Source organism: Oryzias melastigma, linkage group LG13 (genome assembly GCF_002922805.2).
Source record: "Oryzias melastigma strain HK-1 linkage group LG13, ASM292280v2, whole genome shotgun sequence".
NCBI lineage: Eukaryota > Metazoa > Chordata > Actinopteri > Beloniformes > Adrianichthyidae > Oryzias > Oryzias melastigma.
This window is the reverse complement of record NC_050524.1, coordinates 14,071,514-14,089,479: the sequence shown is the minus strand read 5'-3', so window position 1 is coordinate 14,089,479 and position 17,966 is coordinate 14,071,514. Positions and strand designations below refer to the sequence as shown.

The 17,966-nt window shown below is 39.6% G+C and overlaps 2 protein-coding genes across 4 annotated transcripts in view; one reads left to right on the top strand and one right to left on the bottom strand.

The window, feature by feature from the left end:
- The window catches only part of LOC112149219 (rho guanine nucleotide exchange factor 26), a 27,482-nt gene extending 15,662 nt beyond the window's left edge, over positions 1-11,820 (top strand). For both annotated transcript variants that reach the window (XM_024276782.2, XM_036214730.1), the window contains exons 13-15: positions 7,515-7,585; positions 7,721-7,822; positions 10,500-11,820. In XM_024276782.2, coding sequence (XP_024132550.1) covers positions 7,515-7,585; positions 7,721-7,822; positions 10,500-10,642 — 316 coding nt within the window. In that variant the 3' untranslated portion in view covers positions 10,643-11,820. The remainder of the gene's footprint in view (positions 1-7,514; positions 7,586-7,720; positions 7,823-10,499) is intronic.
- A 61-nt stretch (positions 11,821-11,881) lies between these two features.
- Positions 11,882-17,966, bottom strand: part of dhx36 (DEAH (Asp-Glu-Ala-His) box polypeptide 36) — a 28,245-nt gene continuing 22,160 nt past the window's right edge. The window contains exons 24-27 of one of the 2 annotated variants that reach the window (XM_024276781.2): positions 14,777-14,897; positions 12,429-12,581; positions 12,136-12,359; positions 11,882-12,044 (exon numbers count right to left, since the gene is read on the bottom strand). In XM_024276781.2, coding sequence (XP_024132549.1) covers positions 12,138-12,359; positions 12,429-12,581; positions 14,777-14,897 — 496 coding nt within the window. In that variant the 3' untranslated portion in view covers positions 11,882-12,044; positions 12,136-12,137. Of the gene's footprint in view, positions 12,360-12,428; positions 12,582-14,776; positions 14,898-17,966 lie in introns of both variants that reach the window. The other variant, XM_024276780.2, reaches the window with a different exon arrangement.

Here is a 17,966-nt window from a genome sequence, read left to right as displayed (position 1 = left end):
ATATATATATATGTATATATAGTGTGTATCTTAAAATATGAACATAAATATGAATCATGTAGGCATGACAAAATAAGTATTTATACATGTAAATGTGTGTCAGATGTTTCCAATGTGTGTATTTCTCTATATGTTTGCTTATCTGTGCGTATATGTGTGTCTATGGCTGGGCGGAGCTACAGGGGGTAAGGGGGCAGCTTTGCCCCCCACTTCCCCCAACTTATGCGTCAATACTAGCATCATTGTTGACAAAAATGAATAAATCATCAATACAAGCTACCTTAAGCATTAGTGAAACCACCTTAGCTAAATTACTGTTGTTTAAATATTAATACCAATATAAAAACATTTGAAATACATTTTTGACCATTTTATTTGTTATGACCTTCCACTCTGCTGTTCTTATTGGTCACTCACTTTTTAAAGTATTCGGTCCTCTCCAACCGCCCCAAATAAAACATTCTAGCTCCATCACTGGTCTATGGGTGTCTGAAACTGGATAGAAAGGGAACAGAACTATAACACATACTGGGTGCACTCGTTGTAGTAATATATTTGATCTAGGGCATGGGAGTGAGAAATTAAGGGTTTTTCTCCCCTTTGGATATATATATATATATATTTACTGCAATATCCTAAAAAATTTTTCAATCAAAAGATGTGAGCTTCCAGTCAGGCGTGATCCAGTCTGAGTTCTATAATATTCCAAAAAAGCTTGGCGTTAGTTTCTCTGGAAAAAATGTCGGCTATTTCCCCTCCACTGGTGTTTCTTCACCTGCCTCAGCGCAGCTTTCCAATGACAAATCAAAAACGGAGCCGGTCCTCTTTCTCCTTTTGTCGCTGCTGCTTATTTCGTAGAACTGAGCTCCCCCAGTCACAGGGATATTTTCTTACATCTGTTCTGAAATTGGAGCTGGACTGTTGTTTATGTGACGTTGAAAGGAAAAGCTTTTTTCCCACCAATAAAGTCCGGCTATAAAACAAAGATCAATAATTTGATGATTGTCCTCCAAGAATCACAAAAACTAAATCAATTTATAAGACTGAAGTTTAACCCTTTGACACCTATTGATGCATCAAACCACTTAGGCTCCAAAATCACTTTAATTTAGCATCTGCTTGAAAGCAAAAGCATAAGTGATGTTTTTAAATTAACTTTTTTTTTCTAGCATCAATCTGCTCCCCGTCATCCTTTACTGTCTCTATTCTACAAACAGCAGCACGTTTTTCCACTGTCCTTCAGACTGAAATAAAGTAATTTCAAATTTAAAGAAAACCACTTCTGATAATTTAGAGGAAACAAATTACTTATAGATTTCTTTAAAATTGTAGCCTATTAAAAATAAAAGTTTCACATGGTTCCAAATGAATTCTATCTGGAACACAAAAAGTGATCCATATGTTGAAGATGAAATTTTAATCTATAGGCGAACAGGTGAAGAAAAACTAATGTAGCTTCACATAAACTCACTCCAAGTTGATTTCATGTAAAGTTATGAAAATGACAGATCTTTTGTTATGGCGTACCAAAAGTTGCAGTTCCCCGTAAGACCACTGGAGGCAGGATTCAGAAATAACTTCCATGTTTAAAGTTCAACTTTATACCAAAACAAACATAGTTGTGTGGTTTCAAAGATTGTTTTTAAGTTTATAGTCAACTTTATGATAACTATTGTAAAATTGTAGCTTTAAATGTATTTTAGAGCCTCAATATGTACATTTTACAGATGAATAACCAGCCATTTTTGCATGTATATGAGGTGGCAGGAGCTAGTGTAAACATTCCACTTCATCCTTTATTTTTGCCATTCAGAACCCAGTGGAGGACATCACAGAATATATTTGTTTATCTGTTATTTAAATTTAAATAAACCAAGTTTTTAACCCAGTTTCTCAAACCTCATGATTTATCGGAGGAAGGGGATTATGGGTACCTGAGGTAGATTGGGCTTTCTCTAAGAGCATATTCAGATAATAATATTTGGTGATACTTGGCACTCCACTTTCAAGTGAAGGTTTGAGTACTTACATACTGCTGAATATGCACTTTATCAGAAATCAGTAAATGGAGCCGATGCAGTTCACCCTGTAACCCATAGGTGGCTTGCTGAGTATGCCTTCAATATAAACAGCCCGATTCAACAAATGAATTCACACAATCATACATCAAAACTCAAAAAGTTTGATTTTACTTCTGTTGATATGTATTATGATCTGAAGTTGTTTTGATCAGTTGTCAATTTTTGTTTCTTTTATTGGGGTCAAAATTGCACCAAAATTGGGTCCATATTTGCACCTGTAAAGAGTGCTGGTACTTCAGTAGCTGTTGTTGACTTTAAAAGAGAAAGGGGAAAAAAGTGCAGTGTTGTTGGAGTACAGATAGACCGATACCTCCGTAACCTGTTGCATTCCAGTTTCTCCACTACTGAGTCTCTGATGTCAGAGAGGGGCGGGGCTCTGGCATCCTCCTCCTGAAGTGGCTAAAAAAAAAAAAGACGTTATTCTGTGCTAAAGTAACCTGGCTTTTGGTGCACACCTGGTTTAAGGAGCCACACACACAGGTTTGTGTGACTGCGGAATAATTTGTGTAAAGTGCTGTGGACTTCCTGTCCAGCTTTTCCATGTAGTGTTTGTTTGGAAGCAGAGCGCCTCTCCTTTGATAGTATTTGGGACCCTCAGATTGTGTGTTTTGTGTGTCGGTGTGTGCGTCACCCAGTTCACCACTTACTGACTGAGTTAAGGGTGACGGGGAAACCTGGCAACTGTCCAGTGGTTACTCAGCCTTGTTTAAGTAGTTGCTTAGCAACTGTTCATTGCTGAGTGGGATGTTTCCCACGGCTATACCCTCCCACCCCCCCCCCTCCATCCTTCATGTTGGCCCCCTGTCTCATCCTTTAGAAAGCAGCCAGCGTCTGTTTTGTTTTTGGATGACTAGAAAATAACTTCTTGTTCCTCCCTCCATTCATCCCATAACTAAACGTGACAAAACCACAAAACGGTGTTTTGTTCACATCGTCTTAGTGAGTTCAGTGAAGCAAAAGCGGACAAACAAACTGAGCCCTGTCTGGACATGGTTGTTTAAAAAGGAAATAAATCAATTTCATACTTTATCTAAGCAACAACTTTTATTTTTATCTTTGGATTTCCCTTTAATCCTGCATTAAGTTATAATTTGTTTTTAAATGCAGTTTGTCATTCTGACCGATCAGCCTGCTGCAGCTCTGTTTTCTCTTGTCGTGAGCAGAAAACTGACAGTGAGATAAATGCGTCATCTTTTTAATCCTTTATTTTATTCCAGAGCTTCCTTATATCTTTGATTAATCCAACTGTGATTCTTGTCTCCTTCTCCGTGACTGTGCAGGCTGAACAGACTTCAGCCGCTGTGGTCTACAGGAAGTGCATCACCAGCTGTTCTTGTCCTCCGTGTTACATAATGACTGAACCTTGAAATGTTCTTTTGTCTGTTCAGACCTGAGGGAATGCAAATCAGACCTTTTTGATTGGATGACTTTAAAAATAAATAAATAGAGATAAAGAAATCTAGAGCTGAAATGGTGGAATTTGACAGCACATTTTTAAGGTGCTGGTGTTACCTGGTGTCACCTCTGGTGTAACAGGAAGTACAAAAAATAAATTTGAAAGAGAAAATAGCTAAGAGGGGGAAGGTAAAGTGCTCACAGGACGAGTTTGGGGTGTATTTGCATAAGGAAGTCTGAGAATGTGTAAAACTATTGATGAGGATCAGAACTTGGGTTAATTGCTACATATTGAAAGTGGCCTAAAATAATATTTGTTGGGTAAGAAACTGCTTTAATTGAAGGTTAATTTACACTAATGGGGTCTATATGAGGACGTCGAGAATCAACTATACTTTGCAACCTACAAGTTGTCATTTTCTAGGACATAGTTTCTACAGAGCGACAGGATTTCATTAGAAATTCATCTGACTTGTTGAATTTCAAGTCAGAACTGTTGCCTCCCCCATTTCCCATCATCCCTCTGATGACACTTTCTCCCGCTAGCTGACAGCCCTTTAGTACCTCAAGCTAACATTAGCGGTGCAACAAAAATGACGAGCATTAATGGAGCTATCCAGCCAACACAGTTTTGAGATGCCAGAAAATGTTCGTCATCTGCAAGGCGACGCATCAGAATGCAGTCGAGCAGGGAGCTTGTGGCTTGCCGTAGTAGCTTCTACCTCACATCTACAACTTTTTCCAACAGCATTTTTGCGTCTGCTCCTGATTTGCAACAATTTGAATAAAGAAATTCAATGTTAAACATTTTTTTTTATACAGTTGCAGGAGAAAATATGTGAACCCTTTGGAATTACTTGGTTGATGCATAAACTGGACACATGAGTGTGTTCAATAAAAACATGAAAACATATTTTGGTGTGATTTAAACAGGCAATGTTTTTCTCCACCATTGGAATTTAGATAAAAAAACACATCATGTGTCAATTTAAGGGTTCAAATACTTTCTCTTGCAATTGTATATTAGAAAAAAACTCCTGAAGAACATGTTACAAACACGTTTATCAGAGTTAGTTTTCATGCTTGGAAAAAAAGATTGAATTCTTGAACTTAAGGTCTTGAAACAGGCAGGAGGTGAGTGGAAAACTGGAGTCTATTCTCCTGCAAGGCAGAACAAAAGGTGGGAAACCTCAAACGAAGCCTATACTTGCACATAAGAACAGTCTGGAGAGAGTTGAAGAGGACAGAAGCAGATGATTTGTTAAGACTGTGAAGGCCAGTGAGAGATCCGTCCCGTCAGTCAGTTAACATGTTTTTACTGTCAGGGTTCAGAAAGCGCCGATGACAGGAACTTTTTCCCCTAATAAAGTTAGAGCTTGAATTTGCAACCTTTGACTCTGAAAACAAGATCTCTGCTCTGGAAAAACTGCAGCTCGCGTCGGGTCCTCGTGTGAGATTCCACGCATTCTGAGCGAAGGCGGGTCTGTTTTTGTGGAAATGATCTGGTTCGCCTGGACTCGGTTCTGCTTTTGTCCTCGCAGCTGCTTCTGTTTTCACCTCCTCACGTTACCTGTGGCTCGCGCTGGCGGTGCGGGTCACGCTTTCGGTTGATCTTTGACCTCAGCGATGATGCGGCCTGTCAGGAATCCATGCACACATCTGGATCGGAGATGGCACAGAGGTTTCTTTGTAACAAGCGTCGTGATTTTTCTTTTTTATGTGTTTTTCTTCAGTGTTTGGCGCTCTACATGACCCTTCTCCTGTGTCCAGTGTCCAGACTGTGAGAATAGAGCCTCTCTCTATTAGATGAACAGAGCAGCTACACAAGTCTGCAGCCAAACAACGGCTGGCCAGATATGCAGCTATAAACACACAGTTACACAACAGCCTCAAATAGATGAGGGAGTCTACTACTGTTCTCTTGTCTTTTGCGATAAAGCGCAAGTTGCAGATGGGAGTCCTGTCTGGGAATCTGCTGGCAGTGAGGCAGGGATGGCGTCTGCAAAGAAGCATCCTGCAGAAGAATGCAAGTTAAAAAAAAAAAAAGAAAGGAGGAGATGAAACAGAGGTAGGAAAGAAACCAGCAGCCTGCTCTTCAAGTTGTCCGAGGAAGGAAGGAAGGTTAGGAGGCCGCTCTTTATCTGTGCCAGTCAAAGGTTTCAGCCGGACTCTCCTGTTTCCGAATGAAATGTGAGCCTTCCACAACGGATTTGTGACTCTTTTGTTCTATTGGATCAATGTAATGAAAGCAGAGGAAGTTTTTCTTTTTGCTTTACAGAGAAAAGGCCTTCTTTCATAGAAGAACACCTGCTTTTATGTGCTCAAATATGTTCCATATACACAATTCAGCATGGGAAGACAGCTTGGAACTAGAAAAGTTGCATTACTTGCAATTTTGCTGAAGCTTTTTGCTGAAAATGTTGACCCAATTTAACTGCTGCAGGGGTTTGCGAAAATCCAACAGTTATTTGCAAAATGTTAAATTTGCAAATTTCTGAAAAATGTGTAGTAAAATTACTTAAACATCCCTAATCCATCCTCAGTTTACAAAAATATTTAGTTTTTCTTCAATAAGAGCTAAACTCCAAATTAGCCCAAAATGAATGCCAAATTAGCCAAAAAACATAGCTTGTTGCTAAAATACTTAAAATTCCTCAGTAAACTAAATTAGTCAAAAACCTTAGCCTGTTGCTAAAATAGAAGCTAAACTCTAAATTAGCCTAAAAACACCAGTAGACAGAAAATTATCCAAAAATGTTAGCATGTTGCTAAAATATTAGCTAAACTCCAAAATAGCATAAAAAACCTCAGCAGATTGATACCAAGTTAACTAAATGAGCTAGCATTATGCTAATATAACAACTCAATGTCAATTTTTTGAAAATGACTATAAAATATGAAAGCATAGCCCATGAATATTTTTGAATAAATGTAAAAGTTTGTTGTTAATCAACTTAAAAATACAAAATTTGAAGACTTTCTCATTCATTTCCTATGGGGTGTTTTTGCTCAATATTTCAAAAACTATAAAGTTTATGAAAACCAAAATTGCTGAAATTGCTTCCAGTGGAATTGAGTTTTTACTTGCCGAAAAACGTACGGAAAGGAGCCGGGGAATCACTAGTTTGAAGCATTCACACAATGATTGTGCGTTTTGTGTCTCTGTTCCTGCACAGCTGTCTGAATCATGTTTGCCTACACCATGCTATCAGCATCACACTCGTCCATGATTGTTTTTTTAAAACAACTCAAGGACCATGATTGGAAACGTGTTTGATGCCGTTCTAAGAAAAAGATTTCACTTTAGAGGAGCGGAGACAAACAAACGGTTGCAATCTGGTTGAAAGGGCGGAGCGTTTTGCGATTGCGTCAAAAGGAAGGACATTCTTTTGCAGATATGAGTCATTTATCTAATGAAAATAATAAAGAGGACATTTGTTTAGTTTAGTTGACAATCGTGAAGTTGGACATGTTGGTTGGGAATGCAGTAATGAGGTCTGACTCATCTCTGGGGGTCCAGCTGAGACCCTTACGATAAAAGTCTTGACTGGCGCTGAGTCACAGAGGGCCTCCACACTCCTCTGCTTTATTCCCTCTGATCCCTCCCTCTGTTGTTCTTTCTAAATCCACAAGGAACAGGTGAGATGAGATGCAGTTTCACTAAATCTGCTCTGCGTGGCTCCGCCCACCGCGCTTCCTGTGCACACAAGGGAGGGCGAAAGCAGATCTGTCGCTTCCGAAGAATCGGGCTTTGTGCTTGTTTTTCTGAGTTCGCTGAAAGCTGGAAACACACCTCTGAATCTGTCTGAACGATGACGGGGAGGAGCCCAAAACTCGCTCCACCACAATGTTTTCCATTTGTTTTGACAGTTTGTGAAGCTGTTGACAAAAACTCTCGTGTATGAAATCATACAAGTGTATCTCCTCGCACTCACAACTGCTGTCCTGAGCTTCATAAATGCCCAGTCATGTTTGGGATTCTGTTGTTGTTTATGGAGTCTAAGGAAGTTCTCATGGGTTTTTCTAATCTGTTTTAAGGAACGAGCGTGCTCGATGGATCAGCGTTCTGGGTCAGAACCCCAATAACAAGAAGGATCAAGACAAAAGCAGTGAGTACAAAACCTCTCTGGTCTCTGGATTTGTCCTGTAGTGCCACCTTGTGGTTATTCAGTGAAACAGCTTTTTTAAAAGAAACAAATTGTGCAACTTTTTTTTTACGGTTTCTATTGTTTTTTTCTTCTCAGATGCCATCCAGGTGGAGGTGATCAGGACATACACAGCCAGGCAGCCAGATGAACTGTCTCTGCAGGTGGCCGACGTGGTTCTGGTGTCACAGACTGTGGATGGTACGCAGGCTTGTACTCTACTTTTATTATTATTATTATTATTGAATGAAAACAAAAAAAAAGTTTTAAAAAGTTGTTAATTTTAAACTTTTGTACAGAAAATTAACAAATTTCACACCTGAGTTGTCAAAATTGATGGTGGGGGTAACACATAGGTAAAATGTGAGACTAGTCTAGTTGGCTACTAGTTAAGTCAACCAAAAGGGACGTCTTCAAAAGGTAAAGAGTCAGAAGTTATGAAGGTTCTGCTGCTCTTCAATCTGTAAAAAATTAACATTAAAAGATCTTGAAACGCTTTAAAATGGACAAGAAAGTTACACAGTGTTTACTACACTTTAACCCTGTTTATAATTGTGTTTTTATTATTTTATTTTTGTGTCTCTTATTTTTTTAATTGCTTTATGCCTTGTGAAGTTTTTTTTTTCTTTTTTATAATTTTGATTTTATTTTATTGTACTCACTATTGCCCTGTACACTCCTTCTGATGGACCACCCACAGTTTTACTGGCAGTTACAATAAATTCTATTCTATTCTATTCTATTCTATTCTATTCTATTCTATTCTATTCTATTGTTTCATCTTATTTGATTTGATTCTATTTCATTCTATTCTATTTTGTTTTGGTTTATTCAATTATCCTGTTTTATTTTTTTTTCTATTTTCTTATCTATTTTATTCTAATCTGTTTTATTTTTATCCACTGTATTTTTTTCTATTCTATCTTATTTTAATCAATTTAATTTTGTTTTATTCTATTCTGTTCTGTTTTATTGCATCATATTCTATTTTTTAAATCTATTTTATTTTGAACATCCTATTCTGTTTTATTGTATCACTCTTTTTTTCTATTCTATTTTATTTTAATGTTTTTTTGTTTTATTTTATTTTATTCTTTTCTGATTTATTTTATTCGATTCTGATTTATTTCATTTTTTCTATCCTATTTTATTTTAAGCCATTTTAATTTATTCTACTTTAGAACAGAATTAAACAAAATATTGTATTCTGTTCTATTTTTGTATTCTATTTTAGTTTAATCTATTTTATTTTGTTCTATTCTATTCTTTTTTTTGTATTCTTTTTTATTTTAATCTATTTTTATCTTATGCTGTTTTTATCGTATTCTATTTTATTTTTTTATTTTATTCTATTCTTTTCCGATTTATTCTATTCTGTTTTAATCTATTTTATTTTATTTCTATTATATTCTAAAAACAATTAACCTCAATGTTCAACTGCAAATTTCTTCATCTTCTATTTATAACTTGATCAAAACATTCAGGAAAAAAACCTAAACTGTAGAAGTCTCTGTGTGAAAGGACTTTTATCAGATGCCAGTGGTCTTTGGGTCCTCAGGCGACACTCGGCACGATTCTCAACGTGGAATACTTTTAGCATCTACTGTGGGTAAACACAACGCGCTCTGCCATCTGCTGATGCCAACCGAAGGGCGCTTCCAAGCCGTGTCTGAACGCGCTCCAGAAGCGGTCGTGTCCTGTGGGCCAAGACTCATTTCAAATGTTTCAAAGTGGGAAAGTGTTCAACGGTCACACAAGTCTAAATTTGACATTAACGATGGTGATCGTGGAAACTGTGTCGCCTGGAGTAAGACGGAGGCCTTCCAGCTCGATCTTAGCTGTCAGTTTGCAGCAGCTCTAACGGCGTGGGGCGGGATGAGCGTATCGGCTGCTTACATGTTTTTGGATGAACAATGAATGCAAACAAGTGTTCCGTATAACGGTTTTAGAGCCACACATGCTTACTTGCAGATGATATATATGTATATATTTTTTAAAGGAAAAGTTAGTCTCATTTGACCCATCCTCTGGGGGAGTGGTGAGCTGCAGACACAGCCGTGCTCGGGAACCATTTGGTGGTTTAACCCCCCAATCCAACCCCTTCATTAGGCTTTGGATCCTATTTTAAAAGTCCTTTGTATGAATCAAACGTGGATTTGAACTCACGACCTCCCAACCTCAGGGAGGACGCTCTACCACAAGGCCATTGAATTGGCCAGGCCTACTGGCACAATGCAAACACACAGATGGAGCTTTTGCAGCAGCATGGCTTAGTTCTAGAACAGTCCAAGTACGGAACAGGCATGACTTTATTCTAGATTTTTCACATTTGGAACTAACAGAGAAGTGAACCATAAACTGCTGCAACAATTTGAATTAAGAATCTAGAAATGTAATTTTCTTAATTTCAGAATAATGTCTCAAAAACATAAAAAAACACAATTTTCATCAGAGTAGTTCTTTAAGTTGTCCATATAATTATCTTATGCCATGTTCTTTGTGAATAAATCTGGTATGATTACATTTTTTTGTCTTTTTTTTAAAAACAATGAAATAATAGAATAGTTGAATTTTTTCAGAAACTCCTGTATTTCCTCCTAATCCTCAGGTGAACTGCATCTTTATTATTCCTCTCACTCTTCCTACCTTTGGTCACATTCCTCCCGTCTCCTCCTGTTCTTTTCCCTTAATGGGCCCGACCTGCTTTTGAAGTTTCATATCTCTAAAGTGTGGAGGCCAGAGGTCATTTCAGTTTTGGTGGCCATAGCAACCAGCTTTGATGTTAAAGAGGAGAAACAAAGTTAAAAAGAAAAAGAAAGAACTGCATAATTTCTTTTTTTTATTTATTCTTCTCATGAAACTCTTTTTCTCCTCTCAGGTTGGCATGAAGGAGAGCGTCTGCGCGACGGCGAGCGGGGATGGTTTCTGGCCGAGTGCGCCGTTCAGATCACGTGCCCGGCCACCATCGAACGCAACATGCAGCGGATGAATCGCCTGCAGGGGCTGGAAACCAATGTGTGATGGGCTAACGAGGCGACGGTGTAAACAAGGAGAACGGTGACGCCCCGACACGTCGATGACCCCGATTCTGAAGTCAGTTCAGCGGCCACGCCAGGCTACCAGACAAATCTAAATCCAACAGAATGACAAAGAGGAAGCCGTCACCCTGCTTAGCCGCACTTAACACGAGTTCTTTCAACCGTTCAGAGGACGGAAGGTTTCCTGCATCGCTGATCGCTCCACGCCGGTTTGATCTTTCAGGTCCATTAATCTGTCGGGAAACTTCACACTTCCAGCCAAAGATGCTGCTTTCAGCACCCTGCCACTTAACAAAAACTGACCGTGTGAAATTGTAACCCTTTTTTTTTAATACAAGTGTGCATCCAGAGGCGCTATAGGACGTAAAACGGGCCAATTAGAGCAGAAAAGAACATCATCCGTGTCCTAATGAGGCTCAGGTCGAGAGGGAGAGCTTTACTCCAACCAATAAGTTCGACTTCCTGCATTGTATGAAGTCGATTGTGAATAAGACATGTCTGAGTGGACAATATTGCAGCCGTCTGAGAGGAGCGATCTCTCCCGCCGTCCTCGGGTTAAGCAGAGGGGGCCGAATGTCGGTCCTCGGCCTCGCTGTTAGTAATGGCCCATCATGAATCACACTCCACATCTGTGTCACCAGAGCCATTATTCTCTCCATCACTTCAGTAAGAGAGATCGAGGGGGAAAAAAAAAAAAGGCAAACACTTGGCAGTGACCAGAGGTGGCTCCGTGCCTCTTTAGGATTTATATTTGCGATGCTCTAGAAATTAATGCCTGCGCTGATGGTGGGACCGGCGGAGACGAGCGACCCCGCCTGGCCCCGCTTTTAATGTGATTGTCCAGAGTGAGTCATCTTTAAAGCGTTTCCCAGATAAAGGAAATGAATGGCTTTGTCAGGGCGTGGTGATAATGCCATCTATCAAACCCACTTCTCTGGAGCTGACCCAGATGATGAGCGCCGGATTGGAGGAGCGCTTTGTGGACTCCGCATTTTTGTACTCAGGGAAAACGGCCCGTCCGAGCATGACATCGTCTTGTAAGAATTGTAAATCTTGCGTGTAGATAAGTAAAATGTGCATGTTTTATGTTAATACAGATTTATATCAAATCCTGTAAATAGAAAAATTGATGTTTGTTAATAAAAGCTTCATTGCTTGGCATCTCGAAGTCTAAAATTCTTGATTTTATGTGTTCTGATTCACAAAAAAATGCTACATCCCATTTAAGCAGGAAAGAATATTTTTAAGTCATTCAGCTTTAAAAAAAAAACAAAACTCAAATACAGATTGAACAATAATCAGGTTCAAGTGTAGAATACACATATATATATATTTTTTCCTGTACTCTAGTCGTCTGTATGGCCTTCAGCAGTGCTCAGGAAGAACTGAAATCAAAATCAAAGACACCAGCTGGTTATCAGAACGGTTTCAGCCAAACTCAGAGTCCAAGGATGCTGCCAGCCGCTTCCAGGCCACCTTTAATCATCGTCGTCGTCTGCATCGTTGAAGTAAATGTGCTGTCCTCTGGGGGCGGGCGCCCACGTCCTGCCGCTGCTGCCCGCGGCCCTCTCCTGGGTGGTGATGAGGTCTATGATGGCGGTGATGACGGCGCAGTCTTTGGACTGGCGGTTCTGCCAGTTCACGGGAGCTGGGTTGCTGATTTTCTCCTGCAGCAGCGAGTCGAGTTCTCTCTTTAAACTCTGAGGAGCGCAGCAGGAAGAGGTGTTATTAAGATCATTTTTTAAAAGTTAATTTAAGCAGATGTCTACCTTAACAAGGTGAGCTATGCGCGCCGGGGACCTGAAGACGATCCACTGGTCCACGGCGATGGTCTCCTGGCCCTCGTCTTTCTGGATGGTGATGTCACCCCCGAAGAAGAGCAGCGAGAACGGGGACACCTCGGTGCAGTCGTACAGGAAGATCTGCGGGGGACAGAGATGAGGCTAGCAGCGACAACAGGAGTATTACGACAGATTAACACGTTCAGTGTCGGGGAGCGGCGTCATTATGACACACCGTATCTGACAGCTACTCTGTGGTGTGGGCTGAAAGTGTCCCATTAGTGAGGAGAGGCTGTGCCGCTTTGAAATGTGTTTCAGTGCCTCTAGTGTTAGCAGAAATGTCATCTTGCCCTGTTTGTGAATCTCACTAATGTGTTACACTCCTTCCCATCGGTTCACTCGCTTCACTGACAGCTGCTTATGTAAAGGAGTTGGAGTAATCGCCCAAAAAACCAAAAACTGCTAACTTAGAAGGCTTCACTTTAGTTTACAAAAAATGCAAATTATTTCCAATTTTTAAAGCCTTTCACTCCAGCTAACCACCCCCATGAAAATTGTTCTTGTGACATTTTTCTGATGATAAAGGGGAATGCATAATGAAAATTAAGCTAAAATTTTATTTCTGAGTATGTATTTATTGAAATCACTGAATCAGGTGTAGACAAAAGAAACGCAGTTTAAAAAATAGTGTGTTTATAATGTAAAATATCTTAAAATTCCTTGCTTTGAGCTCTCAGCAACAGGGAGGGGAAAGGGGGCGGGGATGCTTCACCCCAACGATTTCACCCTCAACTCAGAGATGAATTTCTAATGAACCCCCTACCACTCTGCAGAAAATATGTCCTAGAAAACAACAAGTTTTTTTTTTATTTTGGCTAAAACAGCGTAATCATAACCAATTAGAATGATTTAAAAATAGATCAAAAGATGATCGGAGTGAGACTTCAAAGAGTTGGTTATATTCAAACAAACAACATGATGGACGGATGGACAGATGGACAGATAAGCGGATGGATGAATGATTGGGTGGACGGATAGAGGGATGGATGGATGGACAGATAAGCGGATGAATGGATGGATGTAGAGATGGACAAATAAGCGGATGGATGGATGGATGAACAGATTGACATATAGATGGATGGATGGATGGATGGATGGATGGATGGATGGATGGATGGATGGATGGATGGATGGATGGATGGATGGATGGATGAACAGATTAACATATGGATGGATGGATGGACGAACTAACAGATTGACATATGGATGGATGAATAGATGGATGCATGGATGATCAAACTGAAACAAAAATAAAAAACATTTATACATCCAACTTCTTGATTACTATTTCTTAATCCTGGTAACTTCAAAATGTTTTGAAATCCTTCCACTTCACATCACTGTTACACTTGTCATCAGCTGCTGTATGAAAAAAGTGTCCCTTGTGAGGATCAATAAAGTTTTTTAATGGCACCACCTTCCCTTTACGCAGGCAGGAGGTTACCGTGAGGTAAAGGACGTACGTCAAACAGAAGCTATTTCAGCTCACTGAGGAAAACTGGCGTCACAGAGAAGCAGACGGATGTAGGAGGACTTGACCAAGAAAGAAAGAGAAAAAAAAATCAAGGTGAAACAACTGTTTTTTTCACCATGATTGTGTAATGTGATGAACCTCCACGGGTAACTGCGTCAGAGAAGATAAAGTAAAACGTCAAAAATTCCTCTTTTATTTTTTCTTCCATTTTTAAACCAACAGCCTCAGCCGTCAGCTTCCTGTTTCCAATGAGAACAAATAACCTTGACGAGCCTACACTTTGAATATCTTACTTTTCTAGGCACAAGTGCTCAGCATTGTGCGCGAGAAAGGCAAAAGCTTTTAAATCCCACAACAGTTATGATGAAATGCAGAAAAAAAATACCTTTCTTGGTCAGGACAAAAGCAGCAAAGTGAGAAGAAGGGAGAGGCAGCAATCAGAAAAACACGAAAGGCGTTTCTCTGCAGAATGGAGCCTCTTACGTGCAGACGGGAAGAACAAAGGGAGAATGGAGGGGATGAGGACGGCAAAAAAAAAGAGAGGATGGAAGCAGCGAGCGCTGCAGTCAGGGATCGGCGCTGACCCGCCACCCCGCCGCCAACACCTTTTCCACATTGTGTGTGGAGGCTTTGAAGCACGAGGGCCTTTGGAGAGAGTTGAAAGGCGGCGCTTTAATCAAATATTCATTAAGTGCAAAGCTGTTGTAACACCACCGCCAACCTGCATCCACAGGTGCCTCCATCCACTCTGGTGAGAGACGCGCTCAAACGTAGAAACGCGAGTGTAAAGTTCTGTGCTTACACTGCTTGTTTTCATCTTCAGGTGGTAAATGAGCCACGTGTAGTTGAACTCCTTCTCCTCGGCGTTGACAGATTTGGGGTGGATGTTCACCTTCCCGTCAGCCTGTGTGTAAACCTTCACCCTGAGGAAGAAGAGAGGCGTCTTTAGACCGCTAGGACTGCTGCTTAAAATTCAGCCAGCAGTGACAAAAACAACAAGATTTACACACAAAAAACCCACAAAGAATGAGCTTTTTATTCCACTGAAAAAAGTCAGCTTATGAATGCTAAAAAGCTCTGCTTAAAAAAAAAACACCACATCCCAGAAAAAAAAAAAAAATCAAAGTAAGGTGTTCAAAAATACAACTTTCTCTAGAAAATGGAAAAATTGTTCAGCTTTTACCATTTTTTCCAATATGGAAGACATTTATCAAGAAAATCAAGCATTTCTGAGTATTTCTTTATTAAAATAATGAACCAAGAGCTATAAAAAGAAAAAGCATGTTTGTGAAAATACAAACGGCTCCTTTTGATGCATCCTCATATGGACGACTTGATCAATGTACGTCCTTGCTTTCCTCGTCTGAGCTGGCATCTGGCTCAAAACTGTACGGCTGGATAGATTAAATATTGCTCGCCATTTTTGTTGCAACGCTAATGTTAGCTTTGGGGAGTAAGCGGTACAGAAATAGAGAGCTCTCAACAATGGGAGAGAAAGGGGGCGGGGTGGCTCCGCCCACAACTCGGAGACAAATTCCTAATAATCTCCTGCAGAAACTGTCCTAGAAAAAAAAGGTTTTATGGCTAAAAAAGGCATCATCATAATTAAAGACACTGGGAACACTTTTACCATAGAACAAAAGATGATCAGAGCGGGTTTTCTATAGTTCCCCTACGACAATAAAAAAAAACATTCCCAGTGTTGTTTTAATTTTGATTATACAGTTTTTAACCAAAATTTCACAACTTAAATGTCTTAAAAAGTCATGTTTATCTGAAGCCTTTGTTTCCATATGTTTCCTCTTGGTGGGCGTGGCCTTTGCTCCTGAGCTGAGTAGCCCCGCCCCATTCTGATGATGATAGTTGTGTCTCACTAGAATAAATCTTCGCCACCACAATTAAAAAAAAACTTGTTTGGGGGCACATCGACATGGACATTTTTTTGTAAAACTGCAATAGCAGTTTTTAACACTTCTTACAAATGAAATGTGCTTCTTGGTAGGAACTGGCTGCCCTGAGCGCCGCACAGCGGGAGTTAAAAGAGGTCCTACAGCGTCCCACAGCTCATTAAAAGCTGAGGATTTGTTGGATCCACAGCTTCTCTGTAAAATCCCCAACCAAGATTTCCCCAAATCACTTCATCTGTAGTCGCCCCCACACTATAGGAGCTAGCCACTCCATGGTCTAAATAGGACGCAGACGTTGCCTTTGATAGACGATGATGTGGCAGAAATGTGCACGTATCTTCTTGTGTTATTAAAAAAAAAAGGTCTTTAAATAATTTTCTTAAATTAATTTCTAGAAGAAGTAATATAGTTTTGCTAACTTTCTTAAAACCAGTATACTTCAATTAAATAGGTTATTCTATAGAATTTCCATAATTGCTCCACTTTTTTAAAAAGCTTTTTGTTTGTAAAGTTCATCTATTCACAGGAAGTGTTTCAACACACTTAACATCTTTATTTGACTAACTCCAGCCATTTAAAAACAGACTGAGAGGAACTTGGCTGCTTTTTGTCTTGTACATTACAACCTCACCAGAAAAAATAAATCCTCCTATAAAGGGCTCTAATTAGCCTCCTTTGCAGAGAGGTGGATGGCAGCCTGTGGCCGCTGATAGTTGGAGAAAGGTTTAAGGACTCTGCATAATTATGAAGCTTTGAAAATTGCATCATCTGCTCTTTTCTAATGATGACTGTAAACAAGCCACTGCTGAGACAAGCCAATTAAGCCTGCATGAAAGACCTTTAGAAAAGCCATTTCAAACCAAAAGAAAACTATAATCTGACTAAAGAGTTGAAAGGAAACTTTGATCTATAATGGTCTCTGCAAACATCATCACAGCGAATTGTTGCTAAGATGAAAAAACTTCACTATGACACCAAGAATACAAGAAAAATGATCAGTGTTTTTGTAGTTCCTTTTTATATATATATGTATAACCATTTACTGTAATTGCTTAAGATCTTAAGGTGGCTCTTTTTTAAATAATAAATTGGAAATCTTCAACTATCATCCCTTAGATTGCATATTAATATGCTTTCTCTATTTGGACATGTGCACACGACTAACATGTCTAAAATCTATTTAATCATCTCTGGTTTTTGCAGGTTGCAAGTGTTTAGTGTTCAGCCCCCTGTTTACATTTTAATTTGCTTTTAGGAAACATTCGTGTGGAAGATCTGGACCATTTACTGTATATGAGACCTGGACTGTGTGACCCCTCCCCCCTCATGTTCCAAAAAGAAAGTGAAATCCCAAGAAATCTCATAGACTTCTATTGAGAAATAAACAGTCATACTAATACTCAGTCATTAAATTTGTCAGGATAACCTATGATACATTTTTTTCAAATGTTCTTGCTAATCCTAATTTTTTAATTTTATTTTTTTTTGTAGCGAGAGTTATTCAGGTTAAACTGACCAATCAGCTAGATCGATAAAAGTAGGTGGAGCCTTTTTTGGCCTAATGCTGAACGTTTGTTTGACAGATTCATCCAGGCCAGCTTTCGCTGTTGCCATAGGAACGCCAACACAGACCGACTCGGACCAATCACTGCTTACTGACGACGTCTGGCTCCAACATGGCAAATCCACATGGCAAAAAATGTTAGCTGAATGGACTTCAGTTTGATGGAGTCTGAAGTAAGCCATTTTCTATGGGTGACGTCACACTCGGTCCAGTTCTAATATACAGACAATGATCTGGACACAGATCCACAGTAAAGCCTCATTTTCACAGAACGGCCCAAGACGGTACGGTCCTTTAAGTGTTTCCATTGTACAATGGACCCATTAAACAGTATTGAACCACACCTCTTGGGGTCCCCATCGGTTGTAGGTGTATTTGAATTGCCAGAAAGTGATGACGACATTGGGAAATGCCAATATAGCGCTAATTTAAGCTAACGTTTGTAAGCATTCCAGTTTTTGCGTTTTCCTGTGTTCTGTTTTGATAACGAGTCTCAGTTAATAATACCTGAAAAACAATAG